The sequence below is a fragment of the Neocloeon triangulifer genome, unplaced genomic scaffold (assembly GCF_031216515.1).
Source record: "Neocloeon triangulifer isolate White Clay Creek 2 clone unplaced genomic scaffold, ASM3121651v1 ptg000001l, whole genome shotgun sequence".
Taxonomy (NCBI): Eukaryota; Metazoa; Arthropoda; class Insecta; order Ephemeroptera; family Baetidae; genus Neocloeon; species Neocloeon triangulifer.
This window is the reverse complement of record NW_026775544.1, coordinates 576869-598750: the sequence shown is the minus strand read 5'-3', so window position 1 is coordinate 598750 and position 21882 is coordinate 576869. Positions and strand designations below refer to the sequence as shown.

Here is a 21882-nt window from a genome sequence, read left to right as displayed (position 1 = left end):
TGCATCTCTCGACGGAGCGCTTCGCACGTCGTTCGCTCGCATAATGCCGGCCTGCCAAGCTTGGCTGATTGTCGGCAGAGCGATTGGCAAACAGTTTGTATGCAACCGGGCCGACGCGCCTGCAAAGCGGGTCAGCCACCGGTTGCAACGCAGGGGCTCTGAGTTGCATTGAGCGCTCCTTCGCTCGTTATGATGCATCCGCGCACAGGCTGTTCGTTTTACGACCGGCGGAAATTTTGCTCGCAAGTGGAAATTGCCATGCGACACCTTCACAACTACTCTGTCTCATATAGCAGTTTGCAAGTCTGCTGTTGGTGACCTCCTAAACCTCTTGAATATAAAAAGAAATTTGAAATATAATATACAAATAGGCATGAACATTAACTTAACTTTTTTATACGTCGCTGAACTGAACAAAAATGAAATTTCTGATCAAATTACGTAATTTTCTGCTTATTAACACCCATTTATATAGATTAACTTCAATTTCAAACTATAGCAGACTCTAGGACATTTTCTTTATTAAAAGTAGGTGTTTCCAGACTTTTCCAAACTATCAACCATAATTGTCATGAAATTTAAAAAATTGTGAAATGTCCTTATTTTTTAAAACTTTATTTTCTGCTTTTTAAGCATTTAAATGAAGCAATAAGATAATTCAAATTGTCATCAATGGATGAAAAATGTATATTCTAATTTACTGAATTTCAATAGTTTAAATTTACCTTATAAGTAATTTTTCCAAAATTTAGCTTCAATTTACAATTCAAAACACTAATTTGAACGCATAAATCCAAGAGAATAAACAGAGTAAATATTTTAAGTGCAATCTTTAAAATAAATAGATAAATAAACACATTTTAAATTTTGCACCACCAACTTCTGATTTTTTTTTCTTTTTAATTCACTATCAGTATTTTTACCAAATTTATATCAACTGAAAATACATTGACTTTTTCTACTTCTAAAAGCTGACTATAATACACTGGCCTAAAAATATAATTATACATGTGTTTGAATTGACCTTTTTCAATTAGACTCTACTTCCAAAATGTCAAAGAATTTATTCCTGAATATATAATTTAAATTTCCAACCATCAAAAAATTAAAGATTCTGGTAGTATTCTCTAAAATTTTTATCACTCCTGGGTATTTATTTCTTTTAAAATCTTTTCAAATCAAGCTAACTTAACTGGAGCTGCCATTGAGAATTGACTGAATATTTTAAATTTATGATAATTCATGCACATTGCATTTTTACAAACGATCAGTACTAATGCAATATCCTCCTTTCTTGTTTAAAATTAAATGACAAATTGATGTTTCGAGTAGAGCTGAGCCTAATTATCAAAGTGGCCGCTGCTTTGTTGGGAGATGCAAACCGCGCACACAAATTTTCGCTCGGCTCAGCAAATTAGAGCGAAATAATTGCGTTAGAGACTAACAACGTGAGAGAGGCGCGAATTCGCCTCCTTGGCAGTCTTTCGGTCTCTGCGGGTGGAAGAAACGCTCGCCGAGATTTATCTCCGCAATCGCTTCCCGGGTCTGAGTTACGAGTGAAATTGATTTATTGTATTCCACCGAGAGGGAAAACAAATAAAAAGTGCGTCGTGTCTCCGATGAGTCTCTTTCTCGCGCGGCCCGTCTCGCGGCGCGGGACAAAATCTCTCTCGCTGCCTTTAATGTTGCAAATGTTTTTACTTTCGCCGCCTGAATTATTTATAACCGAAGGCGGAAATTGCCGCTATTCAAGTCTGACGGTGCCGGCTGGTTGCTTGTTCGCTCGCTCGCGCGTGCGGCAGACCGATCGAAATTTATTTCAATTTGTTTGCGCGCTCTCTCGGTGCTGATAATTTTTTACGCGCAGCCACACACTGCAATTTTTTTGGCTCCATTCGCGCACTTGGTGACGCGCTTCGTCGCGCCGCGAATACATCAAATCAAAACAGAAAGAGAAATATTCGCAGCAGCAGCAGGCGCGAAAAATCAGGGCAAAAACCTGAAAATATCAAGTATCGCTTTGTCAGAGCCACGTAAGCCTTATCGGCCGGGAAAAAGCGCGTGGTGATAAATTGTCCTTCCATGCGCTTGCAGAAACATATCATTGACTTCCTCACTGCCCAAGCAATACATTCAAGGGCGTTGGTATCGATTTCACTTCAGCATGCGTAGAAATACAAAATACAGTCTTATTAATTTGTAGAAAAAAAAACATTTTTAATTAATTTATAAGAATAATTAAAAAATTTAACCATTGCCCACCACTCCTTTATGAGCTGTTTATGAGCCTGATATTTTTAATTTAGTGTTTTCAATTTGAAACAAAATTTGGAAAATACTTTTTTATTTAGAGTAATTCTTCAAGCAGGAAAGAAAAAATTTGACTCGGGGTAATAATTTAACTTTTTTTGAAATGATTTTAATAAAACTAATAATATAGCGACGTTAAATTAATTGCTAGAATTTTATATGAAATTGAAGTAGAAATTGAAAGACGATACATATAACATCAATGAAGTTGTTCCTCATGTATTTTTGCAGCTTTTTTTCTATTTTCACTCAATCGCATCTCACCATGTTTGCTTTTACGTTTATTGCAAAATGAAATAAAGGAAATAAAGTCGTGTTTGTTTGCTTATGTGTTTCGCAGGAAATGCGAGTGATTGAGAGAGGCGTGAATTCAATCAGGGAACACGATCTCGACGCCGAAGCCATCTTCGCGTGCACCAATAAGTAAGGCCGCGCGCCGTTTTCCCGGGCATTTATTTTTTTTCTGGCCCTTTCTCCGCTGTCTATAGCTCTAACTGGAGCTGCGTTTGGAATTTCAGAATGTACGACCCGGCCATATCGACAATTCTGATGGGCACCGGGGCGGAAGAGACAATCCCCTTATTTGAGAAAGCCAATGTGACAATGAAAGCGTTCCTCCTGCTGACTGATGACGACTTGAAGACCATTGGAGTCGCGCTGTCGAGCACTCGCAAGGAAATCCAGGCGGCCGTCAAGAATTTCCACATGAAGGAGTGGGTGGAGGAGTCGCTGCCCTTGACCCGCGGCACAGCCATTAGGTAATTGATAGAGTGCGCGGCCGCACCAACATTGCTTTAATTATTTTTCCATTAAGAGCTCAGCAACCCGCAGAGCACCACTTCTTCTTGCGGCTTTTGAACTTGTTTGTTTATTTTGCCGACTTCTTTCTTCATTTCTGTCCGCGCGTTTTTCTTGCCGAGAGCAAATAAATTTAAATTAAGCGCGCTCCCGCGGTCTCACGGACAGGTTGATATGCATCTGGAAAGTGAAAACAGACTAGATTTATCGCCTCCCTTCGCCGCAGATTAATCACGAGAGTTTTACAAAAAGCGACGATACCGATTGTGAGTGCAATTGGTGCCGATTTTTGTTTGCAAACAATCAAATTAATAATTCATTTGCCACTGATAAATTTTTTATACCCTATCAACTGCTAAATGGTTCAACGGGTGATCGATTGGCGACCCAATGCGTGGAAGTAATTTCAATGTATTCATTCCCCGTTCGATCGACGTCTGCTCTTTTATCATGTTGATTTTAACAGCCCCCGTGTCTATATCATGTCAGCACAAAATGTTTATTCAATCATTTTGCTTTATTTGGAATTACCTCTGATAAAACAGCAGCTCTTATGTGTCTAGTTTGCTACCCTTTTAAAATTAAAATCAAGCTTTTTGAACAGCAAAAGATTGTCGTACTTAGATGAGCTTCCGGAGAGATTGAAGCGAATTAAAGATACTAATATTTTTATTGGTGAAGTGAAGAAGTTGTTCTACGACAAATTATTTTATGATATCCATGAGTATCTGCTGTGTGAACTTGAATGAATGTGGAATGTTGAATTAATTATAATTAGACTTATTCCAAAGATCGTTGTAAATATTTGATCTAAAATGGAATAAAAATTTATTGAATTGAATTGAATTGAATGAAATTTAATTTACCAGATTGCGTTCAGTCTTTGCCTTTTCCGCAATTTCAAAAATACAGGAATATACGTTTTTGATCAATACAAACTACATTATTTTCTTTCCCAAACAAATAAATAAATCGGCCAATATCTCTTGTTTTGCTGGTAGTACGTTTATATTGCCGATGAAAAATGAATGTTTCATGCATCACGTTGTTATCTCCAAGAGACGCAATCAACGTCCTTTTAAGTGATATTGACAAAAGGTCCATCCGAATTCCGCAACGGTTCTCTTCTCTCCAGTGTGCTTTGAGAAAGAGAAAAATCAAGATTGGCAACGACCGAAATACCGAACGATTTCCAGCTTTCAAGTTATTGCCGGGCACAAATAGCCGAGCAGCCCCTTGTGATCCGTATCCCATTTCTTTGCTCCATTTTTCCAAGAGGGTGGCGATCGTGTGTATTTATTCGATAGGGATGTGTTTGGGGGCATCCGGCACTTTATTTTTAGGGAGTCACGTACGAATATTTATTTCGGTCACAGTTTCCAGGAGGCCCTCACCATCACAATGAATTCCATGAAACAACTGCAGTTGCTCGCCTGCTCCTTCAAATACATGTCCGACGGCCTCGAGCGGGATTCGCCACCTGTGCCTGTAAATAAAGACGTGCCTGTGACGGCGGTGCTGTGCAAATGTATCGACGCAGCCATCGCGGCGAATAAGCAGCTCGACGCCGAGATGCACGCCTTGAAATTGCTCGTAAATCAGGTATGTCTTTAATAATATTCCGTCGCCCCGCGCGTCTCGCAAAACCGCGCGCGCCTTCTTCAAATAATAATAACAATAAAGATGCCAGCCAGCGTTCTTGCTTCAGGTTCACGTCTCACGTGGCGCGTAATTTTCGTGCGACTTACACTGATTGCTTTCTTTAGAATGACAGCCTTACAACTTGCTTATTAAATGAATTTTAATATTAAATTTTCTTCACTTGTTTGTGCTAGTATAAATATACTTTTTAAGAATTCATCTATTCAAAATTAAGTTATGAACTCACAACGAGTTAAAAACATACAGATTAAGCCGTAACAATAATTTAAAAAACATAAAATTTTAAGCAAAAAGTAACATTAATTTTCAATTTCATCTTAACGTGCAAGCTCAAACTATCACAACATAAAACGTTCGAGAATGCTTGGCTTGTCTTCGTAACCTTCATTACTTATAAAGAAATTAATGATATAAAATAGGAACATTGAAATATATAAAAAAAATCGCCACAATACTCATTCCATAAAATAATCAAAAATAACCAAACCCAGGAAAAGTATTAATTTGAATCGTTTGACCAAATTGTTCTTAGAAGTAGATATAAAATGTCATCCCTTAAAACGTGCTATCACTCAGATTTGCCGACGGCTTTGTGTTTCCAATTATCACTAGTTTTTGGCCAAATTGACACCGACTGTGATGAGTCGAGAGTTTTGAGCGTGGATTAGTAGAGCATTAGGAGGTTTAATACGATTTGTTGACCTGGGTGAGTGTGCCAAAGTTTTTCTCTCCGCCGTTCCCTTTTTCTCTCCAGCTCGACCGAATGGATTTTCTATCTATCGAAAATCTTGACTGGCGCGTGTGTTTTCACCGAACAATGCAAGCAGAAGAGCTTTTTCTCTTATTGACCGGCAGCACTGCTGTGAGAACAGAGTGGACCTTAAATTCAATATTAAGACAATTAGATTTGCTTTTGTGACGCTCTATAAATTTTTCCCTGTTGAGAACCTTTGATGAAGGAGAGAGAGAAGTGGGAGGAAAATTGGCAGGATGGAAGACTTTTGCAATTCGTTTTATTTTCTTCTCAACTTTTGCAGGGAGAGAGAAAAAATATTGATGAGAAAGAAAGACCGGCGGGTTAATTAGTTGGACAAGTTCCGCAACACGTATTGCTCCATTTTTTTCTTTCTCTCTCCATCAACTCGACCATTTTTATTTTTCCACTTTTTTCTCCTTGCAGGCTTTAAAAGTTGGTTGTCTTAATTTTTCACGCAGCTGTGGCGGCGCGAAAAATGATAAGGGCTTTTTTGCGGTTCGCGCTTCTTGCGTCCATTTGCATTTTGCCTCCGCTTTTTGCCAGACAACAAATAACGGAATGCTCCCCCGAGCCTTGTTTAAATTCCCGAATCTCAACAACGTATGCATAAAACCGTGATAAACGCTTCCAATTAGCAATTATGCAAATGAGACGGAGCGCTATGTGTGCAACACCGCCTCGCTTGCTCGCTCGCTCGCGCTTATTTTATAGCAATTTCCCTACATCAATCAAGCACAGCGCTGGTTTATTTTGTGTATCGCAAAACAGCGCGCGTCACCAAAAGGTGTGCGTCAAAACGACAGGCACTCTCTATCTAGTTTAAGGACCGAACAAAAAGCTCTAAAAGTTTCCAATGAGAAATTCACTTAACCTCTCCGTGAAATAGAGTTACTCTGCTGATGTTCTTTTTATTCTGCCAGGGGACCCACGGGGAAAAAAGTTTGTCCCCGACATGCGCATTTTTCTACTTCTGATTTCTCTCAAATACAAGCTTTTCACTCCGGCTTATTACTTTTAAAAAGTTTACTGCAATTTAAAACTAATTCTGCTTAGTATTGCCAAGTCCAAAGCGCAAATGAAAAATTAATATTAATGGCCGCATTTGCATTCTGCAGCGCACAGGGTTGGCGGAACGTCACTTTAGTGCTTCTTTACTCTGTTCTATTTGTCTATTCTTTTCTTCTCTAAATCTTTCTTAATTATAAAGTTCTTATAAGAAGTGCGCCGTCGCTGCCAACGTATCTTGTACTGCTGGAAGAATAGTTGCACTCTTTGATGTGAAAAGGCAGAAAAATGTGAGTGGGAAGAGAACTGAGAACAGAGATACTGCAATACGTCCTTCTTTTTCAAAATTAATTGTCAAAGAGTTCCACTCTTTGTTATAGCTTTTTATAGAGAGAATATTTTAAACTACAAGAAAAATATTAATTTAAAAAAAAAAGATGGTAATATTTAATATTTAAGAAACATAAGAGACAAATAATTTCAGCTTTGGTTTTGAGTTTCTGTGAGTTGTTCACTTGCACAGTATGCCTATTTTTCCCGCAATAAATTTTTCATAAGTGATTAATTTGACTTATTTGGAGTAAATGAAATGAATTAAATTTGCTTAAAAAAAGAATGCTTGAATACACACATTTAATATTTTGTTTTGACTCTCACATTTAAATTGGGGATGTGTGATGTTACTGTTTCATTGTATTGATGTAAATAAATATTGATAGGCAAAAGTCTGAGTTTCCTATTTTTTTTCTTTTTTTAAATCAATTAATAAAGCTTAGCCAGGTGGGAGGAGGATAACAAGACTTCACATTATAAGTAGCTGATTTTCTGGATTTATAGAAAAACCAAATCAAAAATTTCTAACCATTTGGAGGAATGATTATATTAATGGAACAGGCAGTGCTAAGGCTTCGCGTAAATTTCCTCTTCTGTGTATTGTTGGGAGGCACGCGTAATTTGAGCAAAGGTCCCTCGTCACTAGCGAGTTTGCTCTCAGACAAGGAAACTACCCAGGCAATGTTTAATAATTGATCTAGAGGCACCTACAAAACACCGGAACAGGGGCGAGTTGCGTCCCAGCAAAGTGAGTGACGCTCACGTGCAAATTCTGTTAACCATAGCCAAAATGTCACTCTCCGCGCTTTTGATGAAAAATTCACTTTCCAATTTTCCCCTTCACTCGCAAAGCAAAACTTCAAATCCGAATGTATGAAAGGATAGGCGAAAAAATTGCTCTTTGGATTGCACCGCGTCACACGCGATGATAAAAATGGGCCCATTGTTATTTCGAGAGCGCGCGCGTAATGTTTTTCGTGTCAAAACTTTTCAGGCCACTGCTCTGATGCGCATTGACGGATTTTCGCAAAAAGTCAAAACGAAAAACAAACACAGCCGGTGCCGAGTTTTCGCTCTCTCAGTGAAAGTAGAAGGCAAAAACCAACACACATAATTTTTTCATACAGCATTAAATCTGCGAGACTTGTGCACATTTTCTCTTATTCGTTCGCCTCTAAATGAGACCGCCGGGCTGTAATGAAGGTGTGGTCGTTTAAAAAGAGTACAATATATATGGGGCAGCCAAGAGTGCCGCCGCCGCTTCTGTTGTCCCGCGTTTTAATTTATACGCTTGTTTAAACGGAGCTCGTTGCGCGGGGAAGAAAGAATTTGGTCGCGTGTGCGAGCGAAGAGGACACGCGGCGGGGGTTTGTGCGGCAGAAAGGACGGCGCCGCGCCCTCCACGCGCGTTTTAATTGGTAAAAAGCGCGCGCGAAAACTATGAGCAGGAAGATTTGGCAAGGGAGCAAAAGCTGCCCTAGGGTTGCCAGCTAATTTTTTTCCTTCAGAATTTCACCACTGATGGTTCACAAACTGCTGTGAATTTAGTTGCCTGCATATTTTTATTCCTACTTAAAAAAATTCCTAAGTATTCTACAATTACTTATATTTTACTTAAAATTTTAATTTAATTTTAATAAATTTTTCTTCTGGAAAATTTTAGTTGCAAATTAGGTTTATTGGTGTACCACAAGGCAATCTCTGCCTATAACAAAGATACATCATCTAGATATTCAAAATTATAAATGAAAACTACAAACAAAATTTAAGAATTAATTTGATTCAAACCCAAGACGTCTTCTTGAACTGTGCCCTTTTAAATGTAATCTGTTTGTATTTTTATTTTAGGTTGATCTCTATTGAAAAAAAAATAAACATTTTAGCTCTTATTCCCTCTCTCTGGTGATGGCAATGGTAATTGTAGTTAAAAAATTGAAATAAAGAAAAAAACGGGAAAGGATGATTGGTATTATTTGTTAATTGGGGTTAATGAAGTTAGCTGCATTTTTTAAATTATTTTTTAATTACCATTTTAATCTTTATTCGTTAATTGTGATAAGTTCTGTCTGTAAATTGCTTTCTGAATCTTTTTTGAGTCAAGGAATTTTAAATGAGGGCGGATCTTGGCAACCCTAAATGCATGGGGGAATCTTTAAGTAAGCACTGCAGACTGCAGCCAAGGGAGGAAATTTGGTGGGAATATTACGGCAAAAATTAATTAATATTGCTGCGCAGTGATCGATAAAAGAAAAGCCCAGCAATCTCTTCATACTATCGCTCTCCAAGGGAAAATAAAGTAGCGCGTCAAAACGCCGCTTGGCTGGAGATGCGCGCGAGTCGCGGTTATTACATTATTAAATCTCATAAATTGCCGTTCATAATAACCCTATCGCGTGTCCCTGCAGTCTCAAAACACATATATATATATAAATTTCGCAGATGCACCCGGGCGAGGACGATGCAGAGGCGGATTACATCCTCCCAGCGCCGCCAGCAAGGGAAACAAAGAGCGCACTGGCGCTGCTGGCAATTTCCATCGGCCTGTTTGCAGCAGTCTGCGCGGCCACCAAAACCGATTTCCTCTCGAAGCTCGATTTCGTCCGGCGCTGAACTGCACGCCAAACAATTGCGAGCTGTTTTAATTTGCCTACAAATATTTGCCTCTCCTCAGTTTGTAACCGCAGTCGGCAGTAATAAATCTCCCCCTGAAACGACTCGGCCGAGCGAATTTTTTCTTCCTTATTCTTCCGACTTTTTCCACCCTCGGGCCACGTGCAATCAAACTGACTGTGTCTGTCTGAGTGAGCAAGCCAAGCTGGCTGACCTCGACAATGCGTCGATGTTCCGCCCTGCTGCCAACCAACTACCCCTTCCCTTGGGCGCAGAAAAATTCACCGCGCACACCAAATTCTCTCTCTTCCGACGCCCAGTGTCAAATGAGGCGGCTCTGGGATTTTAGGCAAATTTCACGCCACTTGATAACTTGCGAAAGTTTTCTAAAATATTATTAGATTGGATCACAAAAAAAATTATCATGACTTTTTAATTTCTGTAATTTAACTTTGGAAAACCATAGTGAAGGTTAATTTGGCATTATTTTCCCTAAATAAATTTTTAAAACACTTTTTTAAATTTATAAATTCATAGAATTGACTGTTTCTAGCATTTTTAGTATTTTCATTTCATTTAATCATTTGCAACAAGTCACGCAGGAAATAGATAAATTTGGAGAAAATTTGCAGCCAACTCTAATAAAAAACTCATAGGCCCAAGTTGGATTGGAAAAGCAAGTGTTTCAAAATTATTAAACCTACTCGCCAAGCGGAAGCTGTAAACGGGGAACAATAATGAAAAGTTAAATATTCTCTACTTGCAATTTTAAACTGGGCAATCAAACAACTTTTTAACGCGGCTGGCGGGGCATTCCACTGTTTAGCGATTTTTTAAGAAAAGCTTTGTCGCTTAAATATTATAAATCATTTGTCGCATTTATTGCTTTTCCTTGCTTGGCATTTTACTTTTAATTTTCCCGAAAAATAAAATAATTTTTAAAACTCGTCCAGAAGACTTAGCGGGAATTGTCATATTTTTAGTCCGATGCTGGGCAGATTCCAACAAATCAATAATACGGCAGCGCTTTCTTGTAACCCCCTTTGGTTTTTGGGAAATGCAGGGGTTCTTTCCATATTATACTCCATTGGCCAGAAAGTAGGATGTGACGCAGCAAAACCGTCATATTATTGAAATCGTCAGTGTCCCTGAATAGTAGGAGTGGCTGCCCAGTATATCAAAACAAAACCAAAAGGGAAACAACGTCAGTCGATCAGTTTCGAAACATCAATGAAGCAAAAATTTCAAAACTCTCCAGGACGGAAGTGAGGTGGATATTATGCATGGAGTTTTGAACAAAATAATATTTCCATTCTGCCTTTGATCCGTTACCAACCAGCCGCGTAAATCTCGCAGGAAAAGGTCACTGTTGAAAATGAAGACTCTGTTGACGGTGTTACTTTTGATCCAAGTATGTTTGCAATATAGAATGTGAGAACATATAAATGTCGATGGTTATCAAAGGCTGCGTTGGGGTTGCCTGCGACGTCCGCAGTCAATGACAAGAAGTACCTTCGAGTCAAGCCTAAGCTGCAGACAAGGCCTCAAGCTAGCGAGCGTCTCAGTTCCTCCGAGTGGAAAAAACTAATGCAGGCCAAGCAACCGATAGTCGACCACAGCCCAAGTGCTCCAGAAATTGTACAGCGTAATTTGAAAGCCACAATATATTAAACAGAATACACATGAGAGAAATCAAAATTTTTGTTAATGATTGAGGACGAATAAAATCACATTTTGAATATTTTTAATTAACAAATTTAAATGAATACTACAGTATTCAATTTTTTTCTTAGTCCGAGTAGTTCTTTGTTTTTTCCCAATCACGTCCAATTTGCTATTACATCTTATTTAAAATTTAAAGAAGATTTTAAGTAATTAACTTTAGAGTAATTAAATTGGTACAATTTGATCTTTAAACAGCGGCGGTCGCGGGCACTACGCTCTCGTCTGGTATCAGCAAGGAAATCATTGGTGGCTCGTTGGCCACCCTGGGTCAATTTCCGTGGCAGGCGCTGCTGTACATTGACAACGTCTGGCTATGCGGCGGCTCCCTCATCCTCTCCCAATGGGTTATGACGGCTGCTCATTGCACAGGGTCAGAGTCTCATTATGATGGTGATTAGGATTAAAATTAAATTTGTGAACAATCAGATCCTCGTACGACGTTATTCTGGGCACCATCAGCCAGAGCAATCTTTCCACTGGCTACATGTGGATCACCTCGAAGGTCAACTACACGCATGAACTGTTCGGTAGTGTTAACCTCTACAATGACATCGCCCTCATAAGCTTCCCTCGCCGATCACCTTTACAGGTCGGCTATAAACCAAAAACGCTTTATACATTGTCTTGTAATTTACGAAAATCTTAAGCCACCATTTCACCGGTGAAGCTGCCGTCCAAGGCCGACGCTAGTATCGAGTTGATAGGCTTGCTGCTCACCGTCAGTGGCTTCGGCAGGACTTCGGACTGTAACCGCCGCGCATTCTTATTTTTGTCATAATATTAAAAAAATTAAAAACTTAAACAGACTCAAATACCAGCAACGAACTCAAGTTCACCCAGACGACGGTTGTTGCAAATGAGGATTGCGCGACTTACTACGGCTCCATGATCATCAACTCCACGCTTTGCACACAGCAATTCCAAACTGCCGCTTGCCATGTTTGCTGATTCAATTTTGAGACTAAATAAAAATTAAAACTAAATGCAAATCTACACGCTAGGGTGACAGTGGTGGACCACTCGTCTTGCAAGATGCCACCTTGACCAACAACCTTTTTGTCCAGTTCGGTGTGGTGTCGTTCGGCTCCGTGGCGGGGTGTCTTGCAGGGTATACAGGCTTCACCAGAGTCACCTCTTATCTCGACTGGTTGTCTTCTAAAGTTGGACAAGGTCCTTTTAGCATTTACCCGCTCTGCCTATTTATTTCAAATATGTAACGAATTTGTGCAGATGTGTCTGGGTCAACAACGGTTCACGAGACAACAACAATCGCTCCAACTACCGTCACCACCACTCCAACAACGACGCGTCCAACAACTACCAAGACGACAACTAAAACTACAACCACAACTAAACCTACAACTAAAACTACCACTACAACTAAACTTGCAACTTCAACTAAAACTACAACTAATACAACAACCAAGACGATCACAAAGCCAGCTACAACGGCGGTCACAACAAAGGCGGCAACTACAAAGGCTGTGGGAAAATAATTTTAATAAGACAAAAATAAAAATTCAAAATTTTCCTGATTGGAGAAAAATTGAGAAAAAATCTTCTAATGGTTTTTTTATTTAGTGGTTTATAAAATTTAAACAGGTTTCCTCAAATTATCGAGTTTTTTTAAATTTCTGCACGAAATGTTTAATTGTCATACTTTTGCCAATTTTTTGCTAAACGTTTGTTTTTCAAAAAACCATCTGAGCTGACATCTGAATTTTCCAAGGGACCAGAACCCAAAAGTGGAACAATTATATTTTGATAAAATTTCTTTATTGAATTTAAAATGAAAACTTGTCCCTCTATTACTACCCTAGGTATGTCTCCGAATCACTACCCCAGTCACCAATCATGATTTGCAACCGGAATAAATAAATCTCAAATTTTCTGGAAATATATCACAAAACAGCTTTAGATAAATTGCTTCCCTTCCAAACTTTCCGATTGGGAGAATGATTCATGATGTAGCCCAAAACTCCCCTATACACAATTGAAAATAATTCACCTACGCAGATCTGGGCTGGCGTGTGGGACAAGTTTCCATCATAATTCTGGAGGTCAAGCAGGACCACAAATTTCATATGAACTTGGTTAAATTCAATCGAAGCAACACAACCGGCAGAATTGGCCCGACGACGGAAGAGTTGTGTCGGGAGAAAGAGGGAAAGAGCCATAGATTTCGATTCGGCTCACAGATCTACGCGCGCGATTCCCCCAAATCCTTTCCTGCCCTATCTAGCATGATTCACCAGGCAGAGGGAGTCGTAAAGGAGATTTATACGGGGTATGCAACCTGCTTGACACCCGCTCCGGCAGAATAGAAGTCTCAATTTCACTACAATAAAGCGAAAATAACGCGTCTGCATAGGGGATAAAGGGACTTTTTGATTCTTCACTGGGCGGGATAAAAAAGGAATCGGAAAGCAAATCTGCTTTAAAATTACTTTCAGAGAGGAAATTTCATTCTCGTCTGAATGATTTGCCTAATTGGAACAAGGAATTCCGCTACAATTTTAATAATAAAATTCCCCGAAGCAAACTTAAACTTCACGCTACATTAAACACCCCCTAAATTTGTAACGAGGCTCGTGAAATGACGTTGCATAATTCGCAAGGAGTAATTTTTATATTAAACAGAGTGTTAGGGAAAATGAAAAAAAAAAAACTATAACAAGATCTCTCATCTTGAATTAAATTTTAATTATATTTGAACGAAGGATAATTATCTGTAACTAATAATTTTAGCATTTTAAATTTTTTCAAAAGCCCAAAACATTTCAATCAGGTTAAAATTGAGTGAAATTAAAATAATTTTTCATTCATATCGATTTTTATAAAGGGACTTGGCTGAATTTTTTATTGAGCAAACAAAGGCTTGACTAAAGTCGCCCTCCCGAGAAAATTTGAGCAAAATAAGGCCGGCCAAAGGCTTTCTTTTCCGTTCGCTGAAAGCTCAAGTAGAGATTTCCTCGGCGCTATCTATCGCGCCATATTCTCTCCTCGCCTTGGCGTTGATTTGCCTGCAAACCTTTTTACCAGATTTCTCGTACGCAGCCGGGTCAAACAAAAGGAAAACACACCCCTGCCCGTCGTCGTGTCAAGTTTATGGTGCTCGTCTTCCGTGTATTTGCGCCCGAGCTAGCGAAATTGCGTTCGATGAATGAATTTCAATCAGCCGCTCGCCCGCCCTCCCTCTCCATCTTCCGACGCATCAGACACAATAAACTGCCGAAATCGAGTTGCCTTCCGACTCGAGTTGCCAGTTCAAACAAACGCCCCGGTGTAAATATGTTCTCGCGCGCGCACGCCTCTAATTGATTATTTGCCCAGCAAGAAGCAGCTCGCCGGCAACAAGCCCGTTTTGCTGCCTCAAATTGATACTCTTCATGGAACTTAAAATTGCTTTATTAGCTGCTTAATTTTCCAGTAAATGCCACCGCATAACACACGCTTTGCAATTCAAATAATCATAATCTCCAAAAACTTGGAATGACATTCACATTTCTTCAACTTTGAGTGTAAGTTGAATAAATGGAGCTCTTGAAACGAAACGTGCTAACTGCAGGAATTTTAATTTAAAACAATTTTATTTTTGCTGATCTCAAGAAGAGAAACATGTAAAGTTAAAATTTTTCTGATCAATTTTTAAAAATTTTGCGTTTGATTTAAATTGTTTTCTGCCATCATTTTTGTTTTCACTAACGATAAATTCAATCCTGGGAGAAAACAATACTTATAAAAATTTCCTTGGGATCGTAAGATTCAGTCTAAAAATTTAAATTTGTTATTTGGAGTGAAAATTTGTTACAAAAAATTTTTGCATTTAGTTAAATCGTACAGTTAATTTATCAGTTATTATTGAAGAAAAGATGAAAATATGCAAACTGTTGTTCACTATTATATATTTTTACTATTACATTTTTATCTTCCTACACAATCTTTGGTAGGGAAGCAGCGCACTAAATTTCTCGCGGTATGAATAATATGTTTATGGGCGTGCGGCATTGCTCCTCTCTCGCGGATGCTTGATTAATGCTTTCACGCCTGAAACGCGCACTCGGTTAATTTATATTCGCGTGTGCGGGAGAGCGCTGGAGTTCATTCATGTTGCATGTGTACCGTTGTACAGAGTGTGTGTGTGCAAAGTTGGAATTTAACATGATGCGCGCGTCTGTTTATATAAAATGTATTATATGCCGAGTTCGTGAAACGCACCACCCACAGCGGGGTTTAGGTGCGCACCCGTTTTCCGACTCGTCGGCGTTGAGCGTTTGAAATAAATAGTTGAAAAGTCAAAGGAAAAACTTCGGTAATAATTAAACCGTGCAGCGCCGAGTTTGCCTCTCGTCAGCAGCGATGTGCATGTTTGCTGTTTGTACCACGTAAACTTGGCAAAGGGCATCATAGGGGTTGGTTGGATGATTTTCTCCGCTGCTCTTTGGTCAAAAAGTTTATGCGTGGCTACGGAAGGCATTAGTTCAAAGAACAGCAAAACCCAACGGATAAGAGAATAATAATTTGTTTGCCCAGCATTTTCCGAAGTGTTAATTTAAGCTGGTTTCATCCCCTGTGCGTTTCCCAATGTATTCAACTATCATTTATATTATTCCCAATTCTATCCCTGATTGTAAATATGGGGTTGGTACGTTTGGTAGTGGGAAAAAACGTAGCTTTAGCGATTAATCCTGAAATTTCAAATGATTTTCCAATTTTTTTAAAGGCATCAATGGCATATTTAGAGAAGATCCCTCAAAACTTGACACATAAGTTCTAAGTTTTAATTATTTTAATTAATTGAATTGAAAATAACATACGAAATTGTTGTCGAATTCCCAGACGAAAAAAGGTGAATGAATGTAACTTATTTCTTCACAAATTTTAATAACAAATTAAAACTTAAATGTCAAATGAAAACTGCCGTGACATTTCCTCCCCGTTCAAAGTCCTTTTTAATTCTTTACCTTTGGCAAAAATCATTTTAAATGTTTTTTTTTTATATATATAAATTATCGTTGTTTTGGTAGAGTTGCCGTTGAAATACGGGAATTTAATAAAAAAAAAATTCAATGATGAATAAGGTTTAAACACTCCAACTTTTTTTTAACAAAATTGAAAATGCTATTAAGCGAGTTTCGGAGTTTCATTTTCAGCACATTCCAAAATGATTTTTTTTTTATCAAAGGATATAATTTATTGGAATATTTTTTTACAGGATGAATGGAAATTCGACTATAATTACGCTTGAAGCTCTGTCAAGAATTTGCATGTATTCCTTTAGAGACTCAAAAATCCAATTTCCGTGCGGAGTATGTTCTTGGCCGAATGATTTCGCGAGCAAAACATTCCCGGCAGCAGAACAGAGTGCGGGCTTAAAGATAAGCAAGAAAATATGTATTACTCGCGTATTATTATTGCAAGAGAAGAGGAAAGCGGCGGCTCGTATTGAAATCCAATTTCTCCGGCGCAGCCCTTGCGATTGTTGCCGCGGTTCCGATTCTGCACAACACATTTATGTGGAATTTACATATTTTCTTGCAGATACACTCACCGAGAGAGGCTTTATTTATTATGCTCTTTAATGGCGCAAAAATGAAATGCAAACACGCGCTACAGGGAGCTGCTCCGAACTCAACTTCGCCATTTCCGAGCAAGAGAGTCGAGTGGAAAAAGCTGAGCGGAAAATAAATTTTAATAAGTTGCTCATTACCAGCGAGTGGCAAAAGAAGTAAAGCTGTCTGATTAAATGGCGCGCGCCACTTTTTGTCGTCAATTTCTCCTTTGTTGTTTGTTTTATTTCCGAAAAGCAGCAAAAAGGGAGAGAGAGGGTGGCGCGTTTTATTTCTCTCTCTTTTCGAACGACGCAGCCCGGCCGGAGCGAGGGCAGTCACTCAAAATGACTTTACGTCGCTTTAAGTGCGTTTTCCCGGCCCAAATTCCACACACACATTTCTTCAGCACACGCGAGAGTAAATTTCAATCTAGCGTGCACGACGCGCTAGAAAAGACGCTGACAAAGCCCTATTTTTAAATCTGGAATAATTTTTCCCGGTGGGACTGCGGCTTTTACTTCTCCGCGCCGAAAGCCTCTCTGCGTACCCTCGCCATAAAACGCCGAATGAACGCGCCATTAAACACCTTCGACCCCGCGAGCGGCTCCGGATATGTAAGCGGGCCTTGTTTATTTGCTTAGGGAAAAATTAATTTATTTGCTCGTTCACGTGTCAGACCCATTTGCCGGCGGCGCCCTCCTTATTCTCTCTCTCGCCGCCACCGAGAAAAGAGAAGAGATGCTGCAGTGCTGGCCGCGGGCACGCCCACGCACTGCTGCACTGTGTGAAGAGAAAGAAAGGCCCTTTCAAAGTCCAAATCAGAATTTATAGATCGAGTGAGAGTGGATAAATTGTTATTTTTCTTTTATGCCGTGCACTCGCTGTGCCGCCGTTTTATTTCCTTCCTTCCTGCCCGCCGGGGCCGCCGAACGATCTTTTGGTAATTTCATTAGAGGACCGATTGAGTGCGCCTCTCTCGCTGGGGGATTGACATTCGCCCAGTTGCCGCCAGTCCGCCTACCTGCCGAGATTTTAATCTCGTACTTACGGCCATTAGCCGCAACTTAATTGAAATTGATCCGATTCGGTGATAAACAGAGGAAAAGTTTGATTGCACTCTTTCGAATGCTGACTAAGCCAATCATAAAAAGATAAATGCCCCCGTCAGACAAACTTTGGCGCGATTACAAATCTCAAACTTCCTCATTGCAACTTTTCTAGAAAGTTACTAAAGAATAGAAGCATTAATATATTTTTTCGGAGTTAATCCCAATGTATAATTTCATCGTTGCTGATAGCTCTAATATTTTTTGTCAAAATTGAAAAAAATAGTGTATACAAACTTAATTTTTTCCAATTTGAAGAAGCGTTGGAATGGACGAAAAAGGTACATATATTAAAATAATACATTTTCATCGTGATTTAATTATTTAAATTATTATTTCTTTTCTTCTCTAAAACCTTTCATATTTATTTTGTAAAAAAATTGCTCACTTTCCAAAAGCTACTTTAACCGAACGTGGGAAACAACAAATAATAATAATAATATTTTCCCCTCTGGTAGATTCTTATATAGTTCCCATTTATTTTTCGCGTTTATATCTTCAATAAAAACATTTTTTTGCGCAGAATAAAATAAATGTCTTCACTAGTAAAATTACTAAAATTACAAGAGGAACATTGATCTGACTGGATATCGCGTTCTTTCCCATTGTTTCTCGTTTTTCTTCCTTTTTTAACCCTGCAGCGACAGACAAAGAAATCGAGCGAGCGAGGAGATGCCCCTGTAGCTTTCCGATTTATGCAGCACGCGTGACAGGCAAGACGAGCAATAAGCCAGTTCCATTCACGCCATGGGAGTCATTCTCTCGTTTAAAATGTAGTTAGTCTGGGGTGAAAAATCTGATCCACACATCCTTATATAACATTTTAGATTCACAGAGGCGTAAGTTGACCAGATTAAGTTAGACTGAAGTATTAAGGAAAAGATGAGAATGAACCGGAGCAAAGAACCTGCGTCTGCTTTGCAACAGTTGCTCTCTCAAAGTGTCGCCGAAAGTTATGGACCAAAAGTTAGGACGCCCGCTGGCCAGTTTGAATTGCTCTTGATTGCTTTCGTCATTACGCAGAAACTTTGTTTTGCGTGGTCAACCCCGTTTTTAGCCGCTGCGATGCACAATCAAATTATTGCGTTGCCAGTTGTTCCAAATAAATTGCGGGCCCGGTTCAAAAATAAAAAGCAAACAAAAGCAGTGCAAATATTTGCCTGCAATTATTATTTTTTCGTTAATGAAAAGCTCAATTGAATATTTTTACAACTCGTCCACAAAGCGTGCGTTATGCGAAATTCTTGCCTAATGGAGCTGTGCGCAAACCAAATCCGCTTTTGGGCATGCGGTGGAAAAAACGTCATTTTTGCCAGCGAGGGTTAAAGCAATAAGCGTGCGCTCATAATTTCCTGCGCTCGCCCGGTCCCCGCAGTGGTCACCCCATTTTTATACACCGCATGTGTGTGCCCTTAGGACAATATTATTACAAAATTTCAATTAAAATTTCCCAAAATGTTGTTTTGCTACGCAATCAATAAATCATACATGGGTGCGCTCAACAATTTTGCGCTCGCGCTCGCGCTCGCGATCACTGGCAACAGTGCGCTCGCGCTCTGCGCTCGCGATCAAGATTTTGAAAATGTTGCGCTCGCGCTCTGCGCTCGCGCTCAAATTTTTTAAAAGTCTTGCGCTCACGCGTTGCGCTCAAAAATATTTTTATCCGAAGAAAAAGTGCGACTTTTTAGACAATTTTTTAATATAGCAAAAAATACATCGGCAATTGGAAATGATTAAGTTGAAGTTAAATCACCAAAATTGGGATCAGTTTTGAAGTTTTTGGTATAAAAACACTGTTTTTCATTACAATTTTTGAACAAATTCGGGAATTTTTACTTTTGGTTTGAGCGCAAAATGAGCGCAATTGAGCGCTGCGCTCAGCGACCAATGCGCTCGCGCTCTGCGCTCGCGCTCACGATTTTGAAAATCGTGCGATCGCGCTCTGCGCTCGCGCTCATGAGCGCAGAGCGCGAGCGCAGATCGCAGAGCGCAAAGTGCGCTCTGCCCATGTATGCAATAAATATTAAAGGACATTAAAATTGAGGTGATTTAATGTTTTAGTTTTTACTTCGATTTTCCTCGTTTTTTTTTCGCAATTTGTTTACAGCGTTTAAAGAAAAAGACTATGTCTTGATAAAATTGTGGTCTGAAAAAAAGAGGAAAAATTTAGCTCAGCCTTTAAAGCAATTTGTATAATTTAATGGTATTTTTTCTACTTTAGGTTACGTTAAATCGCAAGAATATTAAATTTCTATAGATGCCTTACTAGATGCGATTAAAATGATCATGTAAGGATGGGATATAATTTTGGTGCGTGTGGGAGGCGTGGGTATTCATTAGAGGCTCATTTCCGGGCAGCGAAAACCGCACGGCTGGGTTGATTGTTGCATGCAAATAATCAAAACTCGCGAAGGTGGGCACGACACTCACAGAGTCGGTGGGGGCTGCCGGCAGCCAAGGGCCGGGGTGTGCATGCGCCTTTCGGGCCTGGCGCGCAGCTCGGCTGGTGCCTCGTCCGTCCGTCCGTCCGTTGTATGTGTGTGTCTGTGCGCGGTGGCGAACGCAGCTCCCCGCTCTCGCTTCCTTCGAGTGTCTTTCAGTTATGCATTAGACCATTAAGGGCGATGTGCTAGCGCGCGGAATTACGCGAGAATTATGGTGCCACTGGCAGCGCTAATCATCCTGCTCGTGCCAACGTCGTTAGCCTCCGACAATTTGGGTAAGCGCACGATTTGTCAACTCATTATCTATTATCTCGCTGCACCTTTTTACCCCCGCAACTTCCATCCCTCAAAGCCCCAAATTTTGCAACAAATCCCGAACGTAATTTCTCAAACTACAATTACCAACAAATAAAATTTCCTATCATAATTATTGTTTGTTAGTTTAGTTTTGAAGTCATAAATCATTTTTTACATTATGAATTTGGGTTTAAATTTTAGCGTCAGGGAGCAATTTAAATTGACAAAAATTTATTTAAATTAGAATCCAAATTAATCCCTTTGATAGTATTGATTTTCTTTAATAATTTTGAAAATAGATTACGATAGGGCAACTACCCACTTATATTGACAAGGGTCGCTTATTAGGGGTGGACCTATGACTAGGGACGAGAAAGGGCTTTTAAAAAGTTTGGTAATGAAGTAAGACAGTGACCCTTTGGACCCTTTTCTTGCATGAGAGCAGTCAATTGGGTGCTGTGTGTTGTGCGGTGTGGAGAGTCAGGCTTCTGGATTTTACGGTCCCTTCTGCGAAACTTTTAATATAACGCGTTGGCCGGGTGTGCAATTGCTCCGTCCGTGTCTCTCTGCGCTGCTGCGGTGCCTTATTCCTTTGTGCCGGATTAAACAGTGTGCGGCGATTAGTTTTGCACAGATGTACATGCATGCTGCTCTCTCTCTCGCTCTCTGTTATTGTAAGTCTCGGGGTTAAAAGTTGCGCTCCGGATCCGAATAATTCGCCGGCCTAATTGAGCACGGACCGCAGCGTGTTTTCTTAAAGCGCGCTCGGATTTATTTGCCTTGCTGCGCCAAGTGTTAAATTTTGGCTAAGCTCGGAACTTTTGAGTCAATACATCCTCGATTTTCCTCTTGTTCCACTCGCACTAACTTTCAACGAAACAAAATTTAATTAAAATTTAAATTTATTGAAATATAAATATAACAAATGAAAAAAAATAAGTTTGAAAATGCTTACAATGAATTTCTTCCATACTATTTTTTTGCCTATACTTAAAAATAATAAAAATTAAACCTTTATAATTTTTTTTATTTAAATTTAAAACAAAAAATTTTGAAAAGTTTATTTACACATAAACAGAACAATTTATATTCCGGTAAATTATAAATTTTTTTAATTTGTAGATTACTAGTGGTTTCCCATTGTATTTCAAAAATTGAAATAAATTCTAGTAGGAATAGTTTTAGGATTCTGGTACCACGGATTAACTGGTGCAAGCTAGTCGCATTTTAATTCAAATTGAGAAATAAATATTTATTATATGTACATGTCTTTAAACTTAGTC

The 21882-nt window shown here is 39.3% G+C and overlaps 1 protein-coding gene across 1 annotated transcript in view; it reads left to right on the top strand.

Annotated features, from left to right (window-relative positions):
* Positions 1 to 20403: 20403 nt before the first annotated feature.
* Positions 20404 to 21882, top strand: part of LOC132201642 (protein eva-1) — a 48017-nt gene continuing 46538 nt past the window's right edge. Inside the window, exon 1 of the mRNA XM_059627977.1 lies at positions 20404 to 20577. Within this exon, the coding sequence (XP_059483960.1) occupies positions 20514 to 20577 (64 nt within the window). The 5' untranslated portion in view covers positions 20404 to 20513. The remainder of the gene's footprint in view (positions 20578 to 21882) is intronic.